Here is a 27,054-nt window from a genome sequence, read left to right as displayed (position 1 = left end):
TTCAATTCAACACAATCACTGAGTAAAAAGCATATTTTAATTAATGTTTATATTCATTTCCCTTTCTTTAAATTTTAATAAAAACAACTCGCAATATTCGTGGACTTAAAAGAATTAAAAATTTCCGAGAAAATAATTTCACCAAAGTTTATTACAATTTTCGAAAGGCGAGGTCACTTCTTTTTTTAATATAATATTACGAGTAACAGCTTTTTGCTACAAAAAACTATATTTTCAAAAGTGGCGGTGAAAAGTTCAGTTCAAAATCTCGCTTTAATATCAAATAATGCCGCTGGAACTTGGCGTGTACACAAAGAGCTAACGAATCGGCTCCCCTCTCTCGACCACAAAAAACATTGCGAGTAATCAGTCTGATGATTGAATTTTGACTGCGTCAACATTCTAAGAACGTTTTTAATTAAACCTAACCGCCTCACCGCTCCACCGCCTTTACAATACTTCAGCTTTAGTGCTGCCTGCCCCTCATGCCTGCAAATATGCGAAATGCAACTGACAAATTTACAACCGTCAATGCAGCCGCACTTGGCGCGGGGTTGTGCAATGAAAATTACTCATACAACATGACGGTCCGTAAACGAGCGCTGCCGGCAGCAGTTTGTCCATTGCACTTGTCACTTTGCAATGGTGGCCATGCCGGCTAACGTGCTGATGTGCAACAAAAGAGCAAATATGCCAGAGGCAACTACGACAACAACAGCAACAACAAGAACAATGTTGGCTAAAACATCAACTAAAACTACATTGTCAACTCTAACACGAACATAATCGACAATGTCATCAACAGCAGCCATCCATGTTGCCGCTGATAGAATACTGTTATCGGTGACATCTGTACGTGCAAACTATGATGACTATGCACCTACATATGCTCGCGAGCACACAGAAGTGTGTAGGTGCCGACTTGGCTTCGTCTGATCGCCAACAACCAATAGCCAACAGGCTGGCAGCAGCCAGTAGCTCATCAACTCTGTGCCAATTTATGTACACTTATCCGGCCAGGCCGTTGCATTTCCGTTTCGCATTGCAACCGCAATCGATGCATTGCTGCCATCAGCACATTTTTCACTTACTTGTGCTTGTTGCTTTTGTTGCTCTTTGGTTCACGCAAGCAAATTTTAATGTCGCTTTAATATGAAACGGAAATAGCATGAAATTGCTTCGCTGCCACATCGTAGACGGCCAAGGGCCTGTGGTAACAGGGAAACACGCCGAGTAAACGGTTGATGAATATACAAATAGAAAAGCACGCAAGCATGTAGATGGAGCAGCATGTGCGTACATGCGCGTGTATGTGTGTGCAAAATATTTGTAGGTACACAATGTCCGCTTGATTACGTGACCAGCAGCGCTGCGCCCACATCTCGAAATAAGCAACTGTCAGCCAACATACTTCAACACAGCCACACACACCCTCACCCACATGCGCCGGACACACACTGTCGCCTCTCAGCAGTTGCAGTTAATTCTCTGGCTCCTTTCAGTATCGCACTGTCCCATCCGCTAGCGTTGCGCTGCATTGTGCGGCCATATCCGGCGCAGCGTTGCTCATCAATTCATTTCACGGAAATGCAGCAGACGAGCGTCGATGCAGCGCCCTGTTTGTAGTTATTTTGCTTGCACAAGCTTTTGTCTGCGTTGGTGTGTGTGTCGATGTTTGCCGGCCGGAAGCGTAAGTTTATTGTTTGCATCCCACATATTTTCATATTTGCTGTCCAGTGTTTGCGTTTTTCACTCGCCTCTCTCTATTTTCATTAAAATACGGTAACTCCGCACTTTTCCTCTTTTTTCTTCGCTGTGAATTCCATTTTTGTAAAACATATTTATTTTTCAACGAAATTCGAAGTATTCGGCCATTTTTTTGGCACTAAATGTATCATTTAAAGAAAGTTCTTGAGTTACCTCCCCCGCGCGCAACCAAGCAGACAGTCAATTTTTTGCGCGTCTGCTTTTTTTTCAAATGTCTGCAGCGTCAATTTCTGCTGGTAAGTGAGCACGTTGGTTTAGGTCCCGCTATAAGTTTCGCCATATCCGCAGCACTGGCAATATTTCCGCTGTTTGATGCTTCTTTTTGAAGCTTTCTTTTTCAGTCTATGTGTTTCTCCCAATAAATCTTCATTTAAACAATTCCGTCAAATATGTTTTATTATTATATCAATTTTATTTGCCATCCATATCCGTATATATATAAAATTTTGTCTCGCCAAATTTAGTTTGGTTCAATGAATTTATCAGTAGTTTTTGTTTGAACGTGAGTCAAGCGAGAAAAATGTAAGGCATTCTAAATTCTTTGACAACCAAAATTTATATTTATATTGTATCTTTAACAATCTACTTTGTATAATGTTTTCTACCATATGAAGTACTCTACCGAAGTTCCCAAAATATACTACTCAGTTAAAGGTACAATAAAATAGATTCGTTAATGTCGTCATTTACTTCAAAATTCAAAGACTTTTAGTAAAGAATAAAATGAGTCAATGCGGTTAATCCCCTGAATGTCGGATAAACATCCATATATATCTACCAAGTTATGGATCCTACAAATTTTAATCCGACGCGGAGTCTGAAACTTTCTTTTGATTGAAATAGTGTTTGTCATTCATCACTGTTCAAAAACGACCTTTCTATCTTACTAGAAGCCGGTGAGAAACGTAAATACCTTACGTACCTTCTACGAAGTACTATAGGAGAAATGATCTTTGACTACAGCTTCTATTAGTGTCGGTTTATAATTTTATGAAGATCAAGGAAAAGAAAAACATTTAGCCATGTCCATTTGTCTATATATACGCAAACTAGTCCCTCACGGTTTTAGGTATCGATCTGAAATTTTGCACCCGTAAGGATTGCTATAACTGCCTTGAAAAAGAAGCATTGGATGGAATCATTTTTATTTGACGAGAACTTTGGCATCGATTATTGCCCATGGCAATGCTGAAATGTCTTAGAAATTTGTCAAATCAAACCACAATGCTATGTGATCTTTCATACAAACTAAACGATCGAAATCCAGTTCTTTTATGGAAGTTATTAAGTACGTAGAGGAGGCGAAGAAGGATTGTCCACGTATACTTTAGACTTTCATATATCCACAGGAAAAAGTCTAACGGTGTGGTATCACATGATCTTCGGGGCCAACCGACCAGCACAAAAAGTGAAATTAGCTCACCGCTCACCGAAGTGTTCCCTCAATAAATCCAATGATTGATGAGATGTCTGAGAAGTGGCACCGACTTATTGAAATCAAATATCGCCAAGATCACGAGATTCAATTTCAGGCATCAAAGAGTCGGTTATCATGGCGCGATAACGGTCGCAATTGACTGTTATGTTCTCACTGCCATCATTTTTGAAGAAATATGGCCCACAAACCACTGCAAAACGTTGTTTTTTTTTTTTTAGATTAAATGGCACTCTTGAAACTCTTCAGGTTTCTTTTCGTTCCAAATGCAGGCATTTTTTACATACCCATTGAGGCAGAAATAGACCTCATCGCTAAACAAAAGTTGAAAACGATAACGTCGGATTTTCCAGAGGCCAAAGAGCGAAGCGATGTCGCTTGGATAGGTCGAGCACAAGCTGTATTTTGTATGCTTTCAAGTAAGGATCTCGACATAAAGTCCGTCAAGTCGATCCATATGCCAGTCTGAGTTGATGCGAACCCTTCGTCCTGGAAGTGGTTTATTCGGTCGAATATTTTCCAATAAAGAATGATGAATCTAAAGATGTGTGATTATGTTGACCATAAGCTTTGTGAAGCCCACGAAACACATTCTTTATAAAACGTGAATTTCCCTAATAAAGTTGAACGATCTGTAAACGTTGTCCAGGCGTAAGTCTTACCGCGAATGACAAACAATACTCAACAAAAATAAGTTGATAAGTTCAAATTGGATCACCCGTTAATTAAAACGAAATAATCAAATGAAAACAAGTTATACGCAAAGCTGTCAAGAAAGTTTGCTTAATTCTTCATTTCCCTCTCTCATCTGCCACTTGTCGCTTGCAGTGTTTTTTTGTTAAATTTTGGTCAAACACTCAACAAATATCATTGAGCAAGCACCGTATTCACCTGATTTAGCTGCATGTGACTTCTAGCTATTCTTGTAACTAAAAAAACCACTCCGGGGAAACCGTTTTGAGTTAATTGAAGACATCAAAACTAATTCGACGCAAGAGCTGAGGTCGACTGACATAAACACCTGCTGTAAATACACTGGTTGACAGATCGTGCTAATTTTTGGCATCATAATTAAGGACAGTTGTACCAACCTAGGAAAACAAATTTACCTGTCCTCCATATAAGCGAGAGATGAGAGAAGGAAGTGAATAATTCCCCATACCTTCTTGACTTTGATTTATCTCAAACTAGCCGAATTCCTCGCACATATATCAAAATCATTATATCGCGAAAAATAAATCTCAAATAATTTCTTGAAAGCTAAAATTTTGTCAACATCTTATTAATAACAAATCTTTATATTGGGCTATTTATGGTTTACTATTCAGTAATAGCACCATACATTCATACAGCATTATATACAATAGATCTAAAAGCGAAATTAAAAAGAAAATTTATCTAATGCATCAGATTTACTACAAATGTTATCAACAAGAAGTTCGAAATTAACAAAATCGCATATAATATATAGCGTATTAAATTTGAGCGAAAAACGACCAACATTGAAATTTGCACGATAAAACCACTGACTTCTCGATTTCATATGTGTTCGTACCGCATTCTAACAACTAGAGCTCTGATACTGGCCACAACCAAAATAATAACTAATAACTATATATAGATTTCCGATATCGCCGTGTCCACAATGTTATAAATGGCATTTTTCCGAAATTTTACGCATACCGGCTTCAGTTGCTCAACACTTTAGACATTKTGAAAGTAACACAATAAGATTATTCTTTATCACAAACATTGTTGTTATTATTTTTTATTTTTTAATCAAGTACTTTGATTAATTGTAGCAAAAACAGAGAAAGTGTAAAATAAAATAAGGGTTAGCATAAGGACAGGATGGCAAGTGAGTGCTATAAAAATATTTAAAAACTAGATTTATTACTTATTGTACTTTCGTAAGCAGAGCAATTGCTCTTCCTGTGTACCATAACCACCACCACCGCCGTAATTCACAGCGTCAATGCGGCATTATTCGTGATCTTCGTAGCAGCTGCCTACTGGATCTACAGCACTTGGCGCCTGAACAGTCCGCCCAACAAATGGCGGCGCATAGGCGTGGTGGATCGAATGAATATCTATCCGCTGAAATCCGCAGGTCCACTCGAATTGAACCCCGAAGATGAAGTGACCTGTGATCTGTTGGGTCTGCGCTTCAATGCCGCGCACGATCGTTCGTTAATGCTGGTCGGTGATCAAAATCAAATGATCTCCGGTCGCCAATATCCCAAATTGGTTTTAGTGCATCCCAAAATGTTATCGCCGACGCGTGTAGTCTTCACCGCTCCCGATATGGAAGACCTCGAGTTGGACTACTCGCACTTGTTGGAGCAGTCACAGGGTCGCGGTGTGTACACCTCGATTTTTGGCGCCAAAATCAAAGCATTACTCTGCGGTGAGCGCTACGACAAGTGGTTCTCGCGTTTCCTACTCGGACAGGAAAGTGGCATGCGTTTGGCTTATTACCCGTACCGCAAGCCGGTGCGTGCCATCAATATGCGCATGATACACCAACCGCTGGTGACCTGCGACGACACGGGCACCTTTAACAACGCCACCAGTTATATGCTCATCAATTTGGCCTCGGTGAAAGACTTGAACACGCGCATACCACATCCGGCGCATCCGTTGCAATTCCGCGGTAGCTTTCAGTTGGGAATGGACGAAGAAATGGCGTACGCAGAGGATAATTGGAAGTGGGTGAGAATTGGTGAAAATACTATCTTTCGCGTGCTCGCACCGTGTACTCGCTGTATTTTTCCCACCACAAATATTTTCACCGGTGAACGTGACCAGGACGGTGAACCGTTGAAAACGCTAAACAAGTGAGTACTCTGATTGCGCTCTTCTAATTAGTTTCGCTCTTTTACAATGTAGTTTTTTGTGGACATTGACAATTTCTTCTTGTTTGTGTACAGGTACCGACTGTGGCCTCATCAAACTGGTCCGTCTTTGGGCATCCAAATGGGCTTACGACAGACTGGTATAGTGAAAGCAGGGGATGTCATCTATATAGAAGACGAGTAGGCGGAGTATGTGTGGAATTTTATTGTATTAAAATTGCTGTCTGCAATCATTCAGCAAAAAATTTATCAAGATTTTGTGCCACTTATGGTCAAGAACTGATTAATTTTAATCAAAAATGCTCGGGTGATTGTTTATCAGTTCTACAGAACAAACTATTTGTTTTATATTTAGTTACTAAAATTGCTTAAAAAAAATTGAAAACATTCATAAAAGGAAGTGACTAAAAATTATTATCTCAAACCCCGAAGGTAACGAATAAATGATTGTCCGAATATCCTGAGTGGACGTGTCATGACCACAGATTATAGACATACATATGTAGTACAAGATGTCTCTCATCCCACAAATGAATAAATGCTTGCCTTTGATCGGCAAAAAAGTCCGCGGGCCACATCTTGGCGGTAGGACGGCTACGGAAGCATTGGGATGCCGGCTGTGGTTAGATAGCCGTTCACAAGAAAAGCGGTGTGAGACGGGGCGTTGTCGTGCTGCAACTTCCAATCGGCTGCGATATTTTGTCGGACCCGATTGACCCTTTCAACACACTCGAACTGATAACAAATAAAAAATGTTGAATGATCACTAATATACATACGTAAACACATATTTATCTAAAGTGTCTATCGACACATAATAGTCTCAATGAGAAACTAGTTGTCTCTACTCATTCTCTTATTTCATTTAATGCCGATCAGACCGGTATTTGCTGCGCTTTGTTGTCGAACAGTATTTATTGCAAAAAAGTATATTCTCTCTCTAAAAACAATGTAGAGGGAGAGGTTATGAGCCACCAAACAAACAATCGCAGCTGCACTTTGCTGCGCACCTCACATATTCGCTAATTTATCCGTTTGCACTGCTCTCGCAAAAACTGCTCTTTCCGTAATTCAGTTTTTCCATTAAGTCAGAATTCGATAGCCGGCAGTTTGTAAGTGACTTTTGAACGAGGTTAATTTAATTAGTCCTCGATCGCGGTGGTGTATAACTTGCCTTACATTTTAAATACGAAACGAGTAAATCTTATCGAATCGCAATACAAACAACAAGCCAATAATCGCGATGTCAAGTAAGTACACCTCTGTTTCACACCTTTAGACCGCAATTTATACCCACAATAACACACATACATATGTATGTTACATACAATAAATTCGTACCCACAGATACATCAAGCGCGACTAGCAAACTTGCCATCGGTATTGGGGTCACGCTTGCCACTGGGCTGACTTACTGGTGCTACCTGCAATGGAAGAAACGCAACACAGTGCCCGATAAATGGCGTCGTGTTGGCACTTTGGAACAAATCAACATATTTCCAATAAAATCATGCGCACCACTAAAATTGGAGGACAATACGGCGATCGATTGTGATATATTGGGCTTGAAATATCTGGGCTGCCGCGATCGTACGCTAATGGTCATCAATGACTCGCATGAAATGATCACCGCACGCGTTTATCCACGCATGGTCTTGATTGTCACAAAGTTGTTGGCGCCTCACCGCCTGATATTAAGCGCACCTGGCATGGAGACAATCGAGTTGGATTTGGGCGCTTTAAAAGACGATGGTGAGCAACTGAAAACAATGGTGTGGAGCACACCGGTGCAAGTGCGTTCGGTCGGTGAAAAATATGACAAGTGGCTGTCCAAATATCTGCTCGATAAGGAGAGTGGCATGCGTCTGGTGCACTATCCGCTTGAGAAGCCGGTGAAAGCCATCAACTCACGCATGGTGCGACAGCCATTCATTTTGAAAGACGATCGTGTAAGTGCAGTTAAAGTATTTAGCCTTTTAAATTAAAATTATCCGATTGTATTTATAAGGGCACCTTCAACGATGCTACCAGCTATATGCTGATGAATTTGGCCTCAATTGAAGAGCTTAATACTCGCATACCGCAGCCAGTGGATCCATTGCAGTTCCGTGGTAGTTTCCAACTGAAAATGGACACTGACGAGCCTTACGCTGAGGATCATTGGCAATGGGTGAAGATCGGCGATGAAGTCATCTTTCGTGTGGTAGCACCATGTACTCGCTGTATCTTCCCGAATATAAATGTGAATACGGCAATACGTGATCCCGATGGCGAACCGTTGAATACGCTCAAGAAGTGAGTTTGGCATGTACTCTAAGTCGAATTTGTATGCTCATTGTTTTTGTATTTCGAGGTATCGCTTGTTCAAAGGCTACGCAACCCCAGCCCTTGGCATACACTTGGGCCTGCGCTCTGCCGGAATTGTCAAGAAGAACGCAGTAGTTTATATAGAGGATAAGTGAGGTATTTTACTTAAGACAATGTAATATTTTGAAAGACTCTTTTACTGAGGAATGTAAATATATATATATAAATATTTCTATATACATTTTGTTTACGCATAATTGACGTAGATTTGCTCCCCAATCTTCAGAGTTCCACATTTATAAACATCAAAATAAACACCCATGGACGGTTCTTTAGGATTTTGACGCAGCCGATATCTGCAAAAGGCCATATAAATCTCATGTAGTTAAGCTCCAAATTTCTGAAAACAGTTACTTACTTCTTTAGCGTTCTTAGCGGTTCGAAATCAGGGTTTCTCGTATAATTCTCCACATTCACATTTACCAAAATACAACGCAAGCAGTCCGAGTTGTAGCGCATAACTACCGAGCTTTCAACATCTACACCCATCCGTAACCAGAACCAGTTATCTTCGCTGTACGGTAGTACATTCGCATTGCTATCGACCACGATATTACCACGGAACTGTTGACAATCCACTGGTTTCGTTTTACCGCTCAATTGTTCATTCAGCTCTTGCACGGAACGTTCGTGCATTACCATAACTGGAGCAATATCCTAAACATATTTGCAAAAAGTAAAGATATACTTCGATTTGTTAACTATTCCAACTCACCAGCTTCTCTCCCGGATTCGGTTGTAATTTCACGTACAGCAGCAACCCATGCTCACGCTGGAGCACAGCGCGTGAGAGCCACTCATGGTGTTCGGCTGGACATTCTACCAAACGCTTCACATTGTCATTTTTTCGTTTTTCTAAAACTGCATATGGTTCCCTCAGTAACTCATTCAGGTCCACAATTATAGGTGGCATATTTGGCGCTTCCAAACGCAATACTTTCTCACTCACAATCTTGGGATGTACACTGAGCATGCGTGGATAGGAGCCAGCAAATACCACTGCGCCACACTTATCGTACGCCACCAAGCAACGATCCCAAACGCCGCTGGACTGCAGACCCAACTCAGAGCATTCTACTTGCTCCAGTCTTATGGGCGCACCCCCTTTGACGGGGTAAAAATTTATTATTTTCAGTGTACCCAAATGTTGCCATTCATCAGCTCTGGGTAGTTGGCGACGTCTGCTGTTTCGCTTGCGGTTTGCCAACCAAATTGTAATGCCACCCACGACAGCGCCAATGCTAAGGCCAGCCCAAGCGATAACTCCCAACGACCGCATTTCTACTACTAATTTGTGTATAGTATACATATGTGTAAATGAGTTCGATTTCTGATCGTTTTTTTATTTCTTAATCAATCGGTCATCACGAATCACGCTGTCACTGCTTGTACGCCTCCCGTACTGAGTACAAATAAAGAAAGCAATAAGTATAAATAATAAACAATTAACATATCATTAATTTTTTTGATAAGCACCTCTCCGCGCTTAACCCTTCAGAGGTGAGATTGGGTCAGCGGGGCTTCGTCCATAGTAACTCAACTTCCCATATGGGGAAAAGATGGCAAGTGACAAAAAAGAAAAGTTCTAAAGTGGAACAGTGACCCATTACTACCTCTTGAGTTGCCAATACTTATTTCTTAGGAAAATATATAGATACTTTATATCATTTTTAATTATGAGAAAAATTGTATTTCATGTTTTAACGAACTAGAGAATATTTATTTCGTAGTGTCATGGTTATTGTAGTTGTTATGGTCCCCCAATACTTTTTTTGGAGCATTGGACTCAATATGCCTCTTAAAGATGCCAAAAAACGCCTTATCCCGCAAGGGTTAAGAAATATTGTGCTATATACATTTTTGAAGACGAAATTTTCACTGTACAGTGAAATAACATTGCCATTCGGGGAGGGTAAAAAGGGTAACACTTTTAAATCCAGACATATTCGGAGATTGATTTCTACGTCGGGCGTAGTACTTTTCTTATAGTTATGGGGGTTTTATTGCTAAGTACAGGTACTTATATAGGACTATATGAATTCTTTGGATACTCTGTTTTGCTTCAGGTTGAGTGGGCAGTAGCACCTCTTCAATAAGAGAGCACTACCAGTAAAATTTCGACAAATTAAAATCGTTAAAAAATAAGTTACTTGGTTGCGCAATCACAGCGTTATGACCGAAACAACGACAACCAAAGCGATAAATCCGTTTTCTCCACGAACGGATCTATGTAACCGGAAAACCCTGTCAAGCATTGTCCTTAAAATCACCATTTTGTTCCGAAAACAGTCAGGTTTATGTATTCGGCACGGATCCGTTTTTTTATGCGGCCAAGGGCTGTCAACTCGGCACCATTTTTCGAAATCACTCCTTATGCCGCTACAAAAACAACATTCTTTAGAATTATTTGGGAAATCTTTTCTACTCCTATAACAAACAAATTATTTTGCAAATTAATGAATACCAGCTGTCGAGCTATTCCATTTCCGGTTGATAAGAAAGCTGATAAATACTACTGTAATAATATTTCCTTCTTATGGTATTTCTCTAGCCATAATCGTCTTTTAGAGAGTAAGTATTATTAAATGGGGGCGTTGATACTCCCACAACCCCTTGCTGACTTGCCTTTGCTTGTGCTTTTACTTTGCGAGAAGACAAAGCATTTGCTTGCAAACACATACATACGTACTTACATACATTTAACATCGCAGAGAGAACACTAGTGCATCTGTCTTCAGCGTATGGGCAAAAGCTTTTCTCAGTTGCTCATCAGAAATATTCGAATAAAGACTAACAAGTCTATTCTACACTTAACGGCTTTAATTAAACATTTTAAAAGTTTGCAGCAAATTATTAACTAGTGCACTTCAGATTCAATTACAGATACTAAGTGCCACAAAAGTGCCCACAGAAACTACGCAGAATGACCAGTAATAAAATATAAGAAAATAAGATTTATTTCAGCCAAATATATGCGCATTGCTTCATTTTACATTTTCTTGACACAGATCCCGCCACTGGCGTCTCATCTAAGCTGCTATTGAGCATCGGTATAGGGGTTGGGGTGACCGCACTATCAGGCGCCTCCTATCTGTATTACAAATATTGGAAAGATAATGCTATACCAGAGCAATGGCAACGTGTGGGTACATTGGAAATGCTCGAGTTCTTCCCAATTAAATCTTGTGCGCCGCTCAAATTCCCCGAGGGCACTGAACTGGAATGCGAAATACTCGGTCTACGCTATGAAGGTTGCCGCGATCGTGCTTTGATGCTGGTCGACAAAGATGACGTAATGATAACGGCACGTGGCTATCCCAAAATGGTGCTGATAAATTCCAGACTGGTCACACCGACAAAACTCGAAATCAATGCACCAGGCATGGATACTTTGGAGTTGGATTTCAAGAAGCTGATTGAGGAAGCACCGGGCAGAGACATACATACAGCTGTGTTTGGTGCGAAACTAGATGCGATGCTGTGTGGCGAAAAGTATGACAAGTGGTTTTCACAATTTATACTTGGTCAGGAGAGTGGTCTGAAACTTGTGTATCACCCATATCAGCAGCCTCTGAAGCCAATCGACAAGGATTTGGCCAAAGAGCCGCACATCAAAAAATCAGACACGGTAGGCAAACCTTTTTAGCTATCCGCTCAATGCATACATTTGTATATTTGCAATATTTTGGCAAACAAGAGTTCTTACGACATAAACCGTAAATTATCTTATCGCTTAATGAGGGTACAGCCGCTGTTTGTTATTCATACATTGTATCAATTTCTTATCAGACATTGTAAATTATATTGATAGAAGACAGAATTTAACATTTTCAGGGCGCCTTTGCTGATGCTACCAGTTACATGATGATGAATTTGTCTTCTGTTGATGATCTCAATAAACGACTACCGCGCCCCATAAAGCCAATTCAGTTCCGTGGTGGTTTTTATTTAAAAATGGATAAGAACGAGCCATACGCTGAGGACTCTTACGATTGGGTTAAAGTCGGCAATGAGGCGGTATTTCGCAGAGTGGCGCCATGCCGTCGCTGCATTTTGCCCAACATCAATCCGGAGACCGGTGAGCGTGATCCGGAAAATAATCCTTTGAAAACGTTAAAAACGTGAGTAGCATTCGGTAGCACTTTCCCTATTTAGCAAATAAAAATATTTGTATGCCGTTGCAACAACTGATTTTAGGTATCGCTGCTTTGAGAATAATCCAAGTCCCGTGTTGGGCATACATTTGGGGCTACGTCAGGGAGGGAAAATAAAACGTGGTGATGTAGTTTACGTTGGCGTACAAAAATGAGATGATATTTATCTTGCATATTGTCTTTTACACACATATTTAATATATATCTTATAACACGTTAAACAGTTTAATTTGGCTTTATGATTTCTTTTGCTTTTACAACGAATGTAAATACATATTTAATAAAATATCGAATTCCAGCGATTATTTTCTTCTTTATATTTAAATGTATAGCTCTGCTTTATTTAATGTTATATTATAACGCTTTTTTTAGCACATACATACTTTTTTACATGTGTATGTACAAAAAAATATATATTGTATATATATTCTCTTATTTCGTGTGCACTTTAAATCAGTAAATGTGATTATTTTCTTATACTCAACTTCGCCAATGACCCATCTACAATGCTTAGCGCATTGACTCATAAAACGTATAACAAAAAGAATAATTGTTCGGAATATTAAATACATATTCGCATGCATATACGTAAATAATGATGGTAAAAATAATATAAAGTTAAACAAAGATTTTAGTTTAATATAAATATGTGATATTCAAAATGTAAATACGTATGGTATTTAGAATAAATTTGCATGGAAAACTTTTGGAGTACTTCAGTTTGCAATACAGCTCTGCCATGCCAGACCACCGCAGAACATACTTATAATCACATAGATTACAAATATTATTATTAACACCACCACTACATAGATGCGAACCTTTTTCCAGAACATTTGTCGTGCCAAATTACGTGATGCCTTACGAAATGCAACAGACTATAAAATAAAATAATGAATGATAAATATGCTGCTTCAAATGCAGTAATATTATTACTTACATTATTACTAAGGTTTTCCGTTTTATTCACAAGCAATTCCAATCTTTCGCCTCGATCACGAAGACTATCTATAAGTAGGAAACGTGTAACATATTAGAACTAAATCTTAATTTTGCTTTAAGTATGACTTATGATTTCATTTAGTTTTAGGAACATTTTGTGAGATTTAACATACCTATATTTTTCACCATTATATCTTTTAATTCGTCAATTTGACCATGGACTCGCGAAATCATGTCCACCTCCCGCGACTGACTGAAATGTGTCATTTGTTCCGCCAGTACCTTTGAAAACTCCGTATTCATTGCATAGGCAATAGCTGTCGCCACTTGTAGTCCATATGTATGTATAAATTTCTGTTTAATGTCAGCCAGAAATAAAAAGGCTCGTGTACGATCAAACTCCTACAAAAGTGATTAGGTTTTTATTACACATTTATTTAAACAAATACGTTGCACTTACGTTGTCTGTGATGCACATATAGATTATGCGATTTTCACATATATAATGTATTAAATATTCGCCATGCGAATATGTCAATTTATGATTCTCCATGGCGATTTTAGAGATTATCTGTTCGGTGACCTCGGCAAAGTTTCCCACACACTCCGCATATTTAGCTAGCACGGTGCTGCCCCGAGATATTACACTGTATAGAATAGGCATTTTGTTTAGAATATCAATACTTCTAAAGTGACAAAGTTTCCAAGTTCAACCCAAGACTGTGTCTTCTCACTACTGTTCCACGTTTTCTGTAGTTTTTGAGGATTTGAAGTATGTTGCAGCTATTTTCGAAGAATAATCAATTTTTTAGTGTTTAATTTTTTTTGTTTTGATTCTTTTAATTGGCTAGGATAAGAAGAGAAAACAGTAACAATAATACAGTGACGCATCATAATAAAATGCAACAACTGACGGGTTTCCCCCTACAACTTCTATTTACTTAAGTGTCGCAGGTAATATAGTAAGATATGTGGCAGCCAGAAAGAAGCCTTGCATAAAATATATATTTACATACTACACAACTGCCTCATAATTAATTTTTAAGAAAGTATAAACAATTATAACTTCACTCGGCTATTTAGTGCAATTAATTTTACTCACATCTCAAATTTCACAATTGTAGCTGCAACCAAAGGTCAGCAATTCACATTATCTTTACTTCGTTGAAAATATAAAATGCAACTGCATTTATTCTCTGTCAAAATTATTTGCGTTGTTGTAAAAATATGAAAAGCGATAAAGCAGGTTACAGAGTGATACATAGTATTTAGAAATATAATCGGTAAGGCAAATTCAAAGCTGGTGTTCGCAAAAGTGAAAAACTACTATGCAGAGTAAATAAAATTGTAATGAATTTGGTAGGATAACAAGTATGCAGTTGTCGTTTATTTGCAGACCAATTATTCATTTAAGCAATCGTGTTTTGCAATCGCTGCGACAGAGAACGTTTATATGATATACGATCTCTGGTAACAGTTTCTTTTTTCAGGTTGTTGGCATCTCTGTTACTCCTTAAACTGTTTCTTCTTTCTTGTAGACTTTTTTATTTCTAGTTTCTTTTTTCAGGTTGTTGGCATCTCTGTTACACCTTAAACTGTTTGTTGCTTCTTGTAGACTTTTTCGCATTAACTTCGTGCAAATTTCAAAACAGTTTTTACCTGCTTAAAATTGCAGTTCTTAATGACTACAAAACTAAAGAAATGTCCATATGGGGAGCAGTGCTACAGGAAAAATCCCATACACTTTGGGGAATTTTCACATCCTCATTGTATGTAGTATTTCTAACAAAAAACATTTTTGTAAATTATAATTCAACCATTGCAGTGGACGATATTTATGCAAAAGGATTGGACCCTACTACCAATAAATATGTAATTCCTGATGAACTCTTTATGACTGCGGAATTAATAGAAACTCAGTTGAAATTACTCGAAAAGCTGTTTCCAAAAGCAGGTCCTAGCAGTGCAGCAAGTAGCAAAACTACGTCAACAACAAAGGATGGAGATATAGACAGCAGAGGTCACCGATTAGATGGTGGTACTACAAAAGTAAGACATATTTTCATACATTTATATCAGTATAATAATACTGCTACTTTCAGCAAGAATCTACTAAACGAAGTAAGTCACCCGAAGCCGGCTGTTCTAAAATTAACGCCGCACCCACAGTCGACGTAAACTCCTCTTCTGTGGATAATTCCAAACTATCTAAAAAAGGCAAAATAACGAGAAACGTCAAGGATTACATACCAGTAGTTCTGGAAAAAGGTCATGCCGCCGAAAAACTAGAGCGCGCTGCACCTTACAATATTTTCCTTACTGCTATTACTGATTCAAAACCAACTCATCATGAGCCATTAACAATAACTCTACTAGGTTGTATTCAAAGTGTTTTAGCATGATTGTCAATATATGTATTATTATATTTTTTCGTATATTCAACATAGAAATCCTTGATGAGAGCCTGGGTGAAATTGAATCATCCGTGCAAATTAATTTTATGGTGGATATTGGCTGGTTACTTGGACACTATTATTTCGCGGGCATAATGTAAATAAATAATTTTGTTACTAATTAATAAAATTATTTAGTTGATAGTGTTAATAATTTTCATTTTATGACCAAACATTTTACAGGGGCACTCCGTTACTTGTTCTTTATGGCGATGAAACACAGGAGTTAGCAAATATTTCTAAAACACATCCAGAAGTCACGGCAGTTAAAGTTAACATGCCTACAGCATTCGCTACATCTCACGCCAAAGTAATGCTTCTAGGCTATACAGATGGAAGTATGCGTGTGGTAATTTCGACGGCAAATTTATATGAAGACGATTGGCACAATCGTACACAAGGCCTTTGGATGAGTCCGAAACTACCTCCGTTGCCTGCCGATGTGGACACCACTGCCGGAGAGAGTCCCACAAACTTCCGTCAGGACTTTATGTTGTATTTGGTAGAATATAAATTATCAAAGTTACAACCTTGGATAGCACGAATACGCAAAACGGATTTCAGTTCGATAAAGTGAGTGGATAACAAAAACTTATTTTGTTGTAATTATTTACACTTACTTACTTTACTTTTTTTCTGTTAAGTGTTTTTTTCATCGGTTCCGTGCCTGGTGGTTTTAGGGAGGGTCCGCGTGGTTACCCTTGGGGACATCCACGTGTTGCAGAGTTGCTTAAAAATCATTGCACTACTGTCGATGCGAGGACGCCCGTAATATGTCAAAGCTCTAGCATTGGTTCTCTTGGTAAAAACATACAATCATGGGTGCAACATGATTTTCTTAACAGTCTGCGAAAACATTCCGGACCACAAGGGCTTACACATTTCCCACCTTTCAAAATGATATACCCCAGCTTCGCCAACGTTAACAGCAGTCATGATGGGTTGATAGGTGGTGGATGTTTACCATACGGCGCAAATACTAACAATAAACAGTCTTGGCTGCGTGGGCATCTATTTCAATGGAGTTCGAAACAGCGTTTTCGTTCGCAAGCTATGCCGCACATTAAAACTTATACACGCATGAAATTGGAGGACCAGTCTATCTACTGGTTTATGTTAACCTCCGCAAACTTATCGAAAGCAGCATGGGGAGCCTTCAACAAAAATGTTAATATAGCATCGTCTTTAAGAATTTCGAACTTTGAAGCTGGTGTGCTCTTCTTACCGAGATTCGTGGTATGTTTCTAAGACTTAGTAATTATGTATGTCGTAGACTCATTAAGTCATTTTTTCAGATTGGAGAGGAGACGTTTCCGTTAGGGCATGCGCGTGATGGTATACCGTCATTTCCGTTACCTTATGATGTGCCCTTAACACCGTATGCACCGGACGATAAACCATTTTTGATGGACTATTTGCATTAGTTAGTGATATATGCAACTGTTATTTGTTGTTCGAATACGAAATACTGAGATTTACCACTTACACCATGATTTACAATAACTTCTTCAATTATACACATACATAATTTTATAACTACTATATACTTCGCAGTTAGTTAATTACTGWTCCGTGTGAAAAAAATTAATTTGTCTAAATTTCTTCACACATTACTTAAGTTTAATATCGCTCTTATTTTGTAACTGAAAAAAAACCGGTTGTTACACTAAGCTCCCGCATTTATATGCATAGATAACAACAATAATAAAATGAGCTGCAATTAAGCAAAGCCCATTAAGCAATGAAAATTGTTTATTGTAAGTTTTTTTTTTTTTAATATACTTTAAATATGCACTTTCAGCAAACTTTCTCTAAAATCGCCTCAAGCTAAAGTATCTTCAAGCAAATTATTTTAAATAAATTTTAGTTTACCGCCAGCGATGAATCGGTTAACACAATCGAAAAAGATGTACACTTTTCCTTATGAGATCGTAGACGTTGCTCCCGAAATAAATATTGAGCTGCTACGGTATTTCAAGGGTACTCTACGTGTTTGTTGCTAACTTCTGGATTTTAAGTGACATTTGTGTTTTGTTAGGTGAGCGCACAGGATTTGTACAAGTGGGTCCTGAAAAATATTTCTTTCCTCACAAATACAAGTTGGAAGCGGAAAATTTTTATAATTTTTGTGCACGTCCGGATGATATTTGGTTGGCGACAGTTCCACGATCTGGAACCACGTGGACTCAGGAGTTAGTTTGGCTATTGGAACATAATTTAGATTTTGATGCAGCCAAACAGGCGCCCCTCTCAGAGCGCTTTCCATTTTTTGAGTAATTATTTAACCCCGTTATATGCACACATAGTACTAACTTGCATACATATACATGTACATACATACCATACATGTATATCACTTGTACTTTTATTTGCTTAGGTTTTCATTGTTCGTTCATCCTGAAGTCAAAGCTGAGTTGGCAGCTGAAAATTCTTGGGACAATAAAAAACTGGAATTCATTGAACATTTTTCCAGATCAGGATACAAAACTCTAGACGAATGGCCATGTAATAAGAGACGGTTTATAAAAACACATTTTCCCTTTTCTTTGCTGCCTCCAAATGTTATGCAGAATAAGTGCAAGGTATTCAAGAATGAAACAATTAAACAGATTTCGTATATAATAGTTATACTCAGGTAATATATGTACTGCGTAATCCCGAAGATGTGGCTGTTTCCTATTATCATTTGAATCGGCTGTTCCGCACGCAAGGCTACATTGGTGATTTCCAACGATTTTGGGATTACTTCTCACGTGGATTAAGTAAGATTTTTAGCTTGGTTAAAATCTTTCTATTTCTAGTACTTATAAGACATATTAATTTTTAGACCCCTGGCTGCCATACTACAGTCACATAAGTGAAGCGGTTGAACATCGTCATCTTTCAAATGTACTCATCCTTAACTATGAAGATATGGTTTCCGATTTGGGAGGTGTCGTATTGAAACTAGCCGCATTTTTAAATCGCAAAATCAGTGCGGAGGGTTTGAAAAATTTAATACAGCATTTGGATATTAAAAATTTCCGGGACAATCCATCAGTAAACGGAAGTGAAATGGCGGATGTTGGAGTTTTGCTAAAGGGTGAAGCTGGCTTCGTTAGAAAGGGTGGAAATGGAAAGCGAGAAGAGCTCTTGAATGAAACTGACCTAAAGAACCGTATGGACCAGTGGATTCACGAAAATATGGCAAAAATTAATATACATAAGTAAACACAAAAAATGTTTATAAATTTTGGCTAAAAGTAATGCAAACAAGTAAGGGAGGATTAAATTCGGGTATAACCGAACATTTCTTACTTTCGCATTTTGCAAGGACTAAAGCCGTGGTATTATCATCAGATACAAACGACTTCTTAGTTATATGGGTTCTAGGGCACCCTATTTTTTCTAAGCACCGTTATTATTAAAACATATCCTCTCAATTTTACCCGGGTCTAGAATAGGGAAGAAATTATTTCTAAGTGTCGTTTCGGCCATTTTTAATTTGTCGTGACGTGTTTTTTTTTTGGCATTGTATTCAGTAATGTTTACAATTTCATCATTCAATTTTTTTCAAAATAATTGTATTGTAATCGTCGAATACCACTTCTAACCGAAACTATTGCAGAGAACGTATATCATAATAATAATCTAATTTTCATATTAACTACAAATATTGTTTTGGTTATAAATGTATAAATAAATATGTTCAAACGCCACTGGTAAAAATTATCCTTCCTATGATATAGGGTCTGTAATATAAATAATTCTCCAATTTCGTATTTTAAACTTATCGTGTTTGGCAACTCTGTTTTACTACTCGTTAGTTATTTAGCTTGCGGACCGCAAGATGCAATTTCTGTCCACATACAATACACAAAATCCATATAAAATTGTGTTAACAAAAATTTGGCTTCGCGTCAGTTCAGTTTAATAATTTATATAAATAACGCGTTTTGAGTGTTAATTATAAGAAATATGTCTGAGGATCAAAGCCGTGGTCGTCGACGTCCATCGCGAGAACAACAGGGCTCTGGGTCACATTCACCTCAAGAAACTTTACCTAGCAGCGCTGGAGGAGGCGATTCGCGAAGGCGCAGAGAACGCGAACCATCGGATGAGCCGCGTCCATCTAAAGTATATAAAAAGGAACCAATTTCACCAGATAGAAGATCGACTTCATCTCGTAATGAAAATTCACGCAAAGAACAATATGATCAGCCATCAACTTCGGCTGTTTCAAGAAGTGGTGGAGGAGACAGTACGGATGCCGGTGATAATGCGTCAAAACGGGAGCGTTATGAAATTGTCCATACACGTCCTTCCGATATCCAAACAAAAATGGGTAGTGGAGGTGCACCAGTTACATTACAAACTAATTACTATCGTTTGCTGACCAAACCAACATGGCGCATATTTCAATATCACGTTGACTTTTCTCCGCATATTGAATTACGGCGTGTTCGAGGTGGAATGCTTTCAGAACATCGTGCAACTTTAGGTGGATATTTGTACGATGGTACAAAGTTATTTACATCTTGTAAATTAGCAGAAGAAAAAACTGTAATTCGAGCAAAATCCAAGTTTGGGGACAGCTATACTATTGTTATAAAGTATGTTGGTGTCATTTCAATGACAGAGTGGCAATCTTTGCAGATTTTGAATTTAATTTTGCGCCGTTCCATGGAGGGTCTCAAGTTACAGTTAGTCGGCAGAAATTTTTATGATGCGCTAGCAAAAATTGATTTGCGAGAGTACCGTTTGCAACTCTGGCCAGGCTATCAAACATCAATTCGCCAACATGAGAGAGACATATTACTTTGCGCTGAAATCACTCATAAAGTTATGCGAACTGAAACTGTTTATGACATTTTAAAGAGGTGTACAGAAACCGCCAGGGATTTCGAAGAAGAATTTCGTCGTAACGTGTTGGGACTTACAGTTCTCACTGATTATAATAATAAAACTTATCGGATTAATGATGTTGATTTCAGCAAAAATCCAACAAAAACATTTAAGTGTAAAGAGAAGGAAGTGTCATTCATTGACTATTATTACCAAAAATATCATATTCGTATCCGTGATCAAAAACAACCGCTACTCATTTCAAAAGCAAAAGATAGAGCAATGAGAGGAGGAAGCAGTGATATAATAATATTGATTCCCGAACTGTGCAGACCTACTGGTCTAACGGACACCATGCGCAGCAATTTTCAACTTATGAGAGCTATGGCGGATCATACGCGTATGAATCCTGATCGTCGTATAGATCGCTTGCGAATATTTAATCAAAGACTCCAACAGACAGAAGCCAGTGTTCAAGTACTAAACGATTGGAATATGGCCTTAGATCGTCATTTGGTTGAACTTAACGGACGTGTTTTGGAACCGCAACGTATTGTATTTAGCGAACACCGGAAGGAGTCAGCCGGTGTTCAAGCCGATTGGACACGTTATTTTCGAGAAAACGGTTTGTTTACAACTCCATCTCGAGGACTAGAACGTTGGTCTGTTATAGCTACGAACCGAAATTCCAGAGAATTGAGGAATTTCGTTGAATCTTTAATACGAGCGGCAAGTGGTATGCAGATGCGAATCAGTAGGCCACGAGAAGTTATGTTATATGACGACAGGAATCATTCTTATATACAAGCAATGGAGGACTGTAGTCGTCAAGATCCACAACTCATCCTTTGTTTGGTACCAAATAATAACGCTGAGCGTTATTCCTCAATTAAAAAGAAAGGATGCTTGGAGCGTGCTATCCCTACTCAAGTAATAACCCAAAAATCGGCCAATAATCAGCGTGGTCTAATGAGTATAGCCACAAAGGTCGCTATACAAATCAATTGTAAGTTGGGCTATACCCCATGGATGATAGACCTACCACTATCTGGTTTAATGACAATTGGCTATGATGTAGCTAAAAGTACACGAGATCGTTCAAAAGCTTTCGGAGCGTTGGTAGCATCTATGGATATGAAAACAAATGCTACTTTTTACAGCACGGTTGCAGAATGCAGTTCGCACGATGTTTTGGCAAACAGCCTTTGGCCAATGATGACTAAAGCATTGCGGCAATACCGCAGAGAACATGAAAATAAATTACCAACACGTATTCTATTCTACAGAGATGGCGTGGGAGAAGGTTCACTACGACAAGTGTATGAGCATGAAGTTAAAGATGTTGTGGATAAGCTCGAACAAGAGTATAAGCGTTGTGGGTCAGACAAACCTCCAATGTTTGCCTATGTTGTGGTATCAAAATCAATTAACACACGATTTTTTATAAATCGTGGTCAGAATCCCACCCCAGGTACTATAGTCGACGATGTAGTAACATTACCGGAACGGTATGATTTCTTTCTTGTATCGCAGTCAGTACGCCAAGGTACGGTGTCTCCTACAAGCTATAATATTGTTTACAGCAATATACGACTTACACCAGATCAAATGCAACTTTTGACATATAAGATGACACATCTGTATTACAATTGGTCAGGAACTACACGTGTTCCAGCTGTATGCCAATATGCCAAGAAGCTTGCAACTTTAGTGGCTACTAGCCTTTACCAGCCTCCTCAGAATGCACTTGAGAAAAAACTATATTATTTGTAAGAGATTTGTAACTGACGAAGAAGTTTCATTTTTAATTTTTTTGTTTTTCTTCCTTTAATTAGTAGAAGTTTTTTTGGACCATTTAAAGAATTCCATGAAGAGATTTTTTTTGTTTTTTCTTTTGACTACAAATGTAATTCCATTTAGAATGTAAATGAAAATGTCGCAATATGTGTATTAAAACGACGCATTAAGGGATATGAATCCAAATGAACTAACGAAGTATGCATATATATATATTGAATTGATTTTATACAAATACATTCTAATAATTTTTTGTTACCTTTAAATGTAAATGAAATAAAAATACCGTTTGCTATAATAAAGTGTTTTATTTAAAAATGAATACTGGAAACATATTGAAGTTGCTGTAGAAAAGAGCAAATTAAATTAGTTGTGAACATCGGGTTTATATTTTACCACTTTAAAGATTTAAATTGGTATGTTGAGTGAACCATTTTTGCATTATTTTAGTTTCCGGTCCCAGAGTTATCAGGAAAGAGGTTTTTAACCACAGCCATATTTCTAACCCGCCACAGAGAACATCTTGGCGTGCCGCTTTGTTGAGTGCAAACTAGCGATAAGGCGTAGATTGTCGATAAGGTAGTCAAATGCAAGTGTCAACAAAAACATTCCGTCTGCATAGTTTTGTGTTTTCATTTTGTGTACTCTATCATTTTTATATTTATTTTTTTTTATTTAATATCCCACAAAGTGCGGAAAGTTTTGTGGCAAGTAATAAATTGAGCTTTTATTATTTTTAACAAAATACGCTATTTTGCATTTGCGTTAATCTATAATGTGAAAGAAGTGATTGTTAAGGTTATGGACATATGTACATACATACATATAGAAGTCGAATTATTATTATTTTTTCACGTCAAATAATCTGACCTCAATCGTTTCTAAAGGATATGCTTTCGGGTTGGTACTGCCGCTCTATGGCGAATCAGCAAGCTGCTCAAAACGACGAAACCGATCCCAATGTGGACGATGATTCTGGTTCAGATGATGATAGTCAAGAACACCAACAAACACAGTCAGGTTTAGGTATTGGTAGTGGTAATGGCGGAGGAAATAGTTCCAGCGTACCCAACGCCGTGGACTATAAGTCGCAGTATCGGTATCTAAAACGCAAGCTTAAGTTTCTAATTTATGTAAGTATATCTACACAAGCATATAAAAGCACACATTATAAAAATCTACATTCTGTAGGAAAATGAATTCTTTCAAGATGCTCTGCGTTCTAATCAACGACGACTTTTGAAAGTGTCCCGCGATCGAGCATTTTTGTTAGACCGTTTATTACAGTATGAGAAACCCGAAAACACGTCTTCTGAAAGTGACGAGACTGAATCGTCGGAAGATGAAGCTACCAAGGAAGCAAAAAAGTAAGATTAAAACAAAAAACATTTACCACGATGTCTCTAACGAAATTTGTAATTAAAGGCGTAAACTAGAACAAAACACAGCGAGTAATCAAGGAGGTGGCGTTAGTACTGGTTCCACACGCGGACGCAAAAAGAAAGTGCCACAAGTTCAACCGACTGAAAATTCCCAGACACCGAAACCGTCATCTGTTGACGTTGTTAATCAACATCATCCACATACTGATTTAGAACAAACACAACAAATGCAAATGTCCGCGGCAGAAGTGGAACGACATTTACAGTCTCGCCAACAAGTCATGGAGCTAGTACAAGATCGTGCGCCAGCCACTGTGCCCACAGAAATGTTCAGCAATGAGCCCTCACTAGATAGTGAATCTAATGACCATATGATGGATGGTTCTTCTCCTACTCATGTTGCAGCTGAAGAATGCGTCCAAATGGAATACACGAATTAGAATTTTTTTTCAAAAGGTCGTTCCAATTTATTACATAGTTTAAAAGAATACTTAATATATTAATTACAATAACATAATATTTTGAATACCTTAAACTAATTTTATTTAAACTAGAATGTCATTTTGCTGCTGTTTTTAGGACGACTTGAACATTCCTACAGCTAGTAGCAAATTGCGACGTGTAAAATGTAATGCCAGAAAGGGTGTGGATTTTGTGGGATAAGATCGCAGTAAATACGTTTCACTATCGTTAAGGTCAGGATTGTGTGAAGATCCGCCGCTCTGTGATAAATACTCCTCAGTTAGTTTTGAGAAATCCCACAGAGTCAGTACGCAATCTAATCCGCCCACAGCAAGAATGTTTCCATCTCGGCTGAATGACATTGTGTGTATAGATCCTGTATGTCGCAACAGTGACGCCACGAGTTGCCCATGTGATAGATCCCATACAAGAACTGTGTTATCCGATGAGCCAGATGCTAAATATCTACCGCATGTCGAGAATGCCAAGGAATAAATGGGACCCTTATGTCCGCACATTTGGCGCACGAGTTGCCCGTTCAACACATCCCATAATCTCAAGGTTCGGTCACTCGACCCGCTGGCAATGTAATTAGAATTCGGATGAAATTGAACACAATCAACGTCAGACAAATGTCCACAAAATATACGTAATGGCTGATTTGAGTCCGTCGTCCAAAGGCGTGCGGTTTTATCATATGAACATGAAGCAAAATAATAACCATGTGGAGAGAAACGAACATCCCATACTGGAAACAGATGACCTTTGTATATTACTATACATGTCCACGTGTGAAAAGACCACAACCGTATTGTAGTATCTTCGGAACAAGACAGTAGAAGATTTTTTTCTGGAGCGAAAGCACAACGGTAGACGGGACCGCTGTGTCCATAGAATGTTCGTGAAGATTCTCCTGTACGATCATCCATCATGCGAGTGTTAATATCCTCGGCATCTTTGTCGATGTCTTTAAGTAATTCAGCACTTTTCATTTCTCGCAATTTTGCTGGAGTAAGTGACCATACTTTAATGCTGGAATCGGTAAAACCTACCGCCATCATTGTAGAGTCTTCCGAAATTTCAGCGCAAGTAACGGTGTTGTGTGAGTTCAGTATCGTATAAAAACATACTGACGGCAGTGAATCCTTATTGAGTGGTACGCGTTTAGAAGATTCTCTTAACGCTTTTACCTTTTCCATTTTATCAGCATCCTTCATTTCGGGAAGCGGTATACGATCACTGGCAGGGGCATTAGGGTCTGATTTTGACTTTTTTGAAAACAGCGGATCTTTCTTTGGTTTTTTCTTTTTTGGTTTATCTGGGGCATCAGGATCATTATCGTCTTCCTCTTCCACCAGTGCTGGTGCAGGAGTAGTCAGTGTTTGATAATCGACTTCTTTTAAAAGACCATAGTAAACGCGAATTTTATTATCCCCCCGCTTTGCCTCACCAATCAAAGAACCAGAGCTTACGTCGCATTGAGCTTTACTCCGAGCAGTTCCTTCATACGTGTCAAAATGCAAATATTTTGCAACTATATCTGCTATCATTTCTTGTTTACGGTCTTGTATATGCCGTTTAAACAACGAGTGAGAATCACGAGACATGCGAATAACGAATTTGTCTTGCTCCATTGCGGAAACAAAATCATTATTTTCCAGATCCGACCGTTTTGTAATCATAAGTAGATTCTGTAAATCATCACGATAGTAATGATCCAAGTCCGGTCCATATTTTTCCACAAATTTTCTTGCTGACTCCGAGAATCCGCCATTAATGAGTTTAAAATATATTTGAACGACTATAGGATACAATACCATGGATAACTCATGCTTATATATATCTAAGGACTCTTCAACAAAGTTACGAAGATCTGCGTACGCCGCTTCATATATTTCCGGGTCATTGCCCGAACCGCCGGTGCCACCAACTGCCAACCCATTTTGGTGATCTTGTCCCTCACCTAGAGCTGATGTTAATAGTGTATTTATTTCAATATCATTCACCTCCTCAAGCTCCTTGTTTGTGATATTAGCCTCACGGCATAGGAGCTCCTCAGTTTGCTTGAGATTGTATTTCTTTATTAACTTCAAAAGTGCAAGTAAATCACGTTTCTCCTGAGGTGGGGCAACACCACCATTTGTAATGTTGCCGCTATTGCTGCTCATATTTTTGCAGTCTGTTATAATTACAAATAATTTTTACACTTGGTTAATAACACTTATTTTTTAATATTTTTGGCGGAATTAATGTAAACTTTCTGTTCACGACACAGAGTAAACTTGAGTGAATATCTTGAATGTTTGACAGCTTTCATATCACTGCAGTCACTGCATTAACTGGTGTTGTCGTTGAACCTACTTACCGACGAATTTAACCAGGGATGCCAATGCCAAAATTTTCATACAAAATTATTATCCTTATTTCATTTTGTATATCTTTTTATAAAGAAATATTAAAAAAAAAAAGTTTTGTTAACTTTTCTTATTCTTTCTATCTCCTTGATCTTTTTAGTACAAATTGTATTATTTTTTATTCTGTTTTATCAATATTCTATTACAATCATTTTTCATGTGCTTCCAGTTGTGTCACATGTTTTGATTTAACCGCGTGCAA

General features: G+C 38.3%; 10 protein-coding genes across 13 annotated transcripts; 7 read left to right on the top strand and 3 right to left on the bottom strand.

Annotated features, from left to right (window-relative positions):
* The first annotated feature begins 4,910 nt into the window (after nt 1-4,910).
* Nucleotides 4,911-6,379, top strand: LOC108975826 (mitochondrial amidoxime-reducing component 1-like). The gene is made up of 3 exons (XM_018944564.1): nt 4,911-5,060; nt 5,121-6,039; nt 6,133-6,379. Exons 1-3 carry the CDS (start codon nt 5,054-5,056, stop codon nt 6,239-6,241), a joined length of 1,035 nt encoding a protein of 344 aa, XP_018800109.1. The 5' UTR covers nt 4,911-5,053; the 3' UTR covers nt 6,242-6,379.
* A 669-nt stretch (nt 6,380-7,048) lies between these two features.
* On the top strand, nt 7,049-8,603 carry LOC108975898 (mitochondrial amidoxime-reducing component 1-like). Its single transcript, XM_018944709.1, has 4 exons — nt 7,049-7,307; nt 7,405-8,006; nt 8,066-8,352; nt 8,411-8,603. Exons 1-4 carry the CDS (start codon nt 7,301-7,303, stop codon nt 8,517-8,519), a joined length of 1,005 nt encoding a protein of 334 aa, XP_018800254.1. The 5' UTR covers nt 7,049-7,300; the 3' UTR covers nt 8,520-8,603.
* On the bottom strand, nt 8,533-11,175 carry LOC108975899 (mitochondrial amidoxime reducing component 2-like). The gene is made up of 4 exons (XM_018944710.1): nt 11,118-11,175; nt 9,140-9,826; nt 8,783-9,081; nt 8,533-8,720 (listed from the first exon to the last, which is right to left on the bottom strand). The coding sequence occupies exons 2-4, from the start codon at nt 9,731-9,733 to the stop codon at nt 8,612-8,614; spliced, it is 1,002 nt and encodes a 333-aa protein (XP_018800255.1). The 5' UTR covers nt 9,734-9,826; nt 11,118-11,175; the 3' UTR covers nt 8,533-8,611.
* A 27-nt stretch (nt 11,176-11,202) lies between these two features.
* Nucleotides 11,203-12,883, top strand: LOC108975897 (mitochondrial amidoxime-reducing component 1-like). The gene is made up of 4 exons (XM_018944707.1): nt 11,203-11,354; nt 11,433-12,052; nt 12,259-12,545; nt 12,622-12,883. The coding sequence occupies exons 1-4, from the start codon at nt 11,348-11,350 to the stop codon at nt 12,731-12,733; spliced, it is 1,026 nt and encodes a 341-aa protein (XP_018800252.1). The 5' UTR covers nt 11,203-11,347; the 3' UTR covers nt 12,734-12,883.
* A 127-nt stretch (nt 12,884-13,010) lies between these two features.
* On the bottom strand, nt 13,011-14,745 carry LOC108975896 (vesicle-associated membrane protein 7). 2 transcript variants are annotated; one of them, XM_018944706.1, is made up of 5 exons: nt 14,623-14,745; nt 13,981-14,367; nt 13,694-13,922; nt 13,519-13,586; nt 13,011-13,456 (listed from the first exon to the last, which is right to left on the bottom strand). In XM_018944706.1, the coding sequence occupies exons 2-5, from the start codon at nt 14,182-14,184 to the stop codon at nt 13,295-13,297; spliced, it is 663 nt and encodes a 220-aa protein (XP_018800251.1). In that variant the 5' UTR covers nt 14,185-14,367; nt 14,623-14,745; the 3' UTR covers nt 13,011-13,294. The 2 variants fall into 2 exon arrangements, with proteins under 2 accessions (XP_018800251.1, XP_018800250.1); XM_018944705.1 differs by having other exon boundaries at nt 13,981-14,303.
* A 356-nt stretch (nt 14,746-15,101) lies between these two features.
* On the top strand, nt 15,102-17,734 carry LOC108975892 (probable tyrosyl-DNA phosphodiesterase). The gene is made up of 7 exons (XM_018944697.1): nt 15,102-15,289; nt 15,346-15,569; nt 15,623-15,896; nt 15,968-16,070; nt 16,157-16,546; nt 16,618-17,209; nt 17,269-17,734. The coding sequence occupies exons 1-7, from the start codon at nt 15,202-15,204 to the stop codon at nt 17,395-17,397; spliced, it is 1,800 nt and encodes a 599-aa protein (XP_018800242.1). The 5' UTR covers nt 15,102-15,201; the 3' UTR covers nt 17,398-17,734.
* A 119-nt stretch (nt 17,735-17,853) lies between these two features.
* Nucleotides 17,854-19,582, top strand: LOC108975893 (sulfotransferase 1C4). The gene is made up of 5 exons (XM_018944698.1): nt 17,854-17,953; nt 18,012-18,246; nt 18,351-18,555; nt 18,609-18,735; nt 18,801-19,582. The coding sequence occupies exons 1-5, from the start codon at nt 17,854-17,856 to the stop codon at nt 19,181-19,183; spliced, it is 1,050 nt and encodes a 349-aa protein (XP_018800243.1). The 3' UTR covers nt 19,184-19,582.
* Nucleotides 19,583-19,819: 237 nt separating this feature from the next.
* Nucleotides 19,820-22,853, top strand: LOC108975891 (protein piwi). Its single transcript, XM_018944696.1, has one exon. It carries the CDS (start codon nt 19,931-19,933, stop codon nt 22,568-22,570), a length of 2,640 nt encoding a protein of 879 aa, XP_018800241.1. The 5' UTR covers nt 19,820-19,930; the 3' UTR covers nt 22,571-22,853.
* Nucleotides 22,854-23,182: 329 nt separating this feature from the next.
* On the top strand, nt 23,183-24,502 carry LOC108975775. 3 transcript variants are annotated; one of them, XM_018944490.1, is made up of 4 exons: nt 23,183-23,301; nt 23,482-23,727; nt 23,786-23,961; nt 24,020-24,502. In XM_018944490.1, the coding sequence occupies exons 2-4, from the start codon at nt 23,485-23,487 to the stop codon at nt 24,414-24,416; spliced, it is 816 nt and encodes a 271-aa protein (XP_018800035.1). In that variant the 5' UTR covers nt 23,183-23,301; nt 23,482-23,484; the 3' UTR covers nt 24,417-24,502. The 3 variants fall into 3 exon arrangements, with proteins under 3 accessions (XP_018800035.1, XP_018800036.1, XP_018800037.1); XM_018944491.1 differs by having other exon boundaries at nt 23,183-23,305; XM_018944492.1 differs by lacking the exon at nt 23,183-23,301 and having other exon boundaries at nt 23,313-23,727.
* On the bottom strand, nt 24,448-26,740 carry LOC108975774 (transcription initiation factor TFIID subunit 5). Its single transcript, XM_018944488.1, has one exon. It carries the CDS (start codon nt 26,604-26,606, stop codon nt 24,552-24,554), a length of 2,055 nt encoding a protein of 684 aa, XP_018800033.1. The 5' UTR covers nt 26,607-26,740; the 3' UTR covers nt 24,448-24,551.
* Nucleotides 26,741-27,054: the final 314 nt, after the last annotated feature.

Source organism: Bactrocera latifrons, unplaced genomic scaffold (assembly GCF_001853355.1).
Source record: "Bactrocera latifrons isolate USDA-ARS-PBARC rearing strain unplaced genomic scaffold, ASM185335v1 scaffold_7, whole genome shotgun sequence".
NCBI lineage: Eukaryota > Metazoa > Arthropoda > Insecta > Diptera > Tephritidae > Bactrocera > Bactrocera latifrons.
This window is presented reverse-complemented; position numbering and strand designations above follow the sequence as displayed.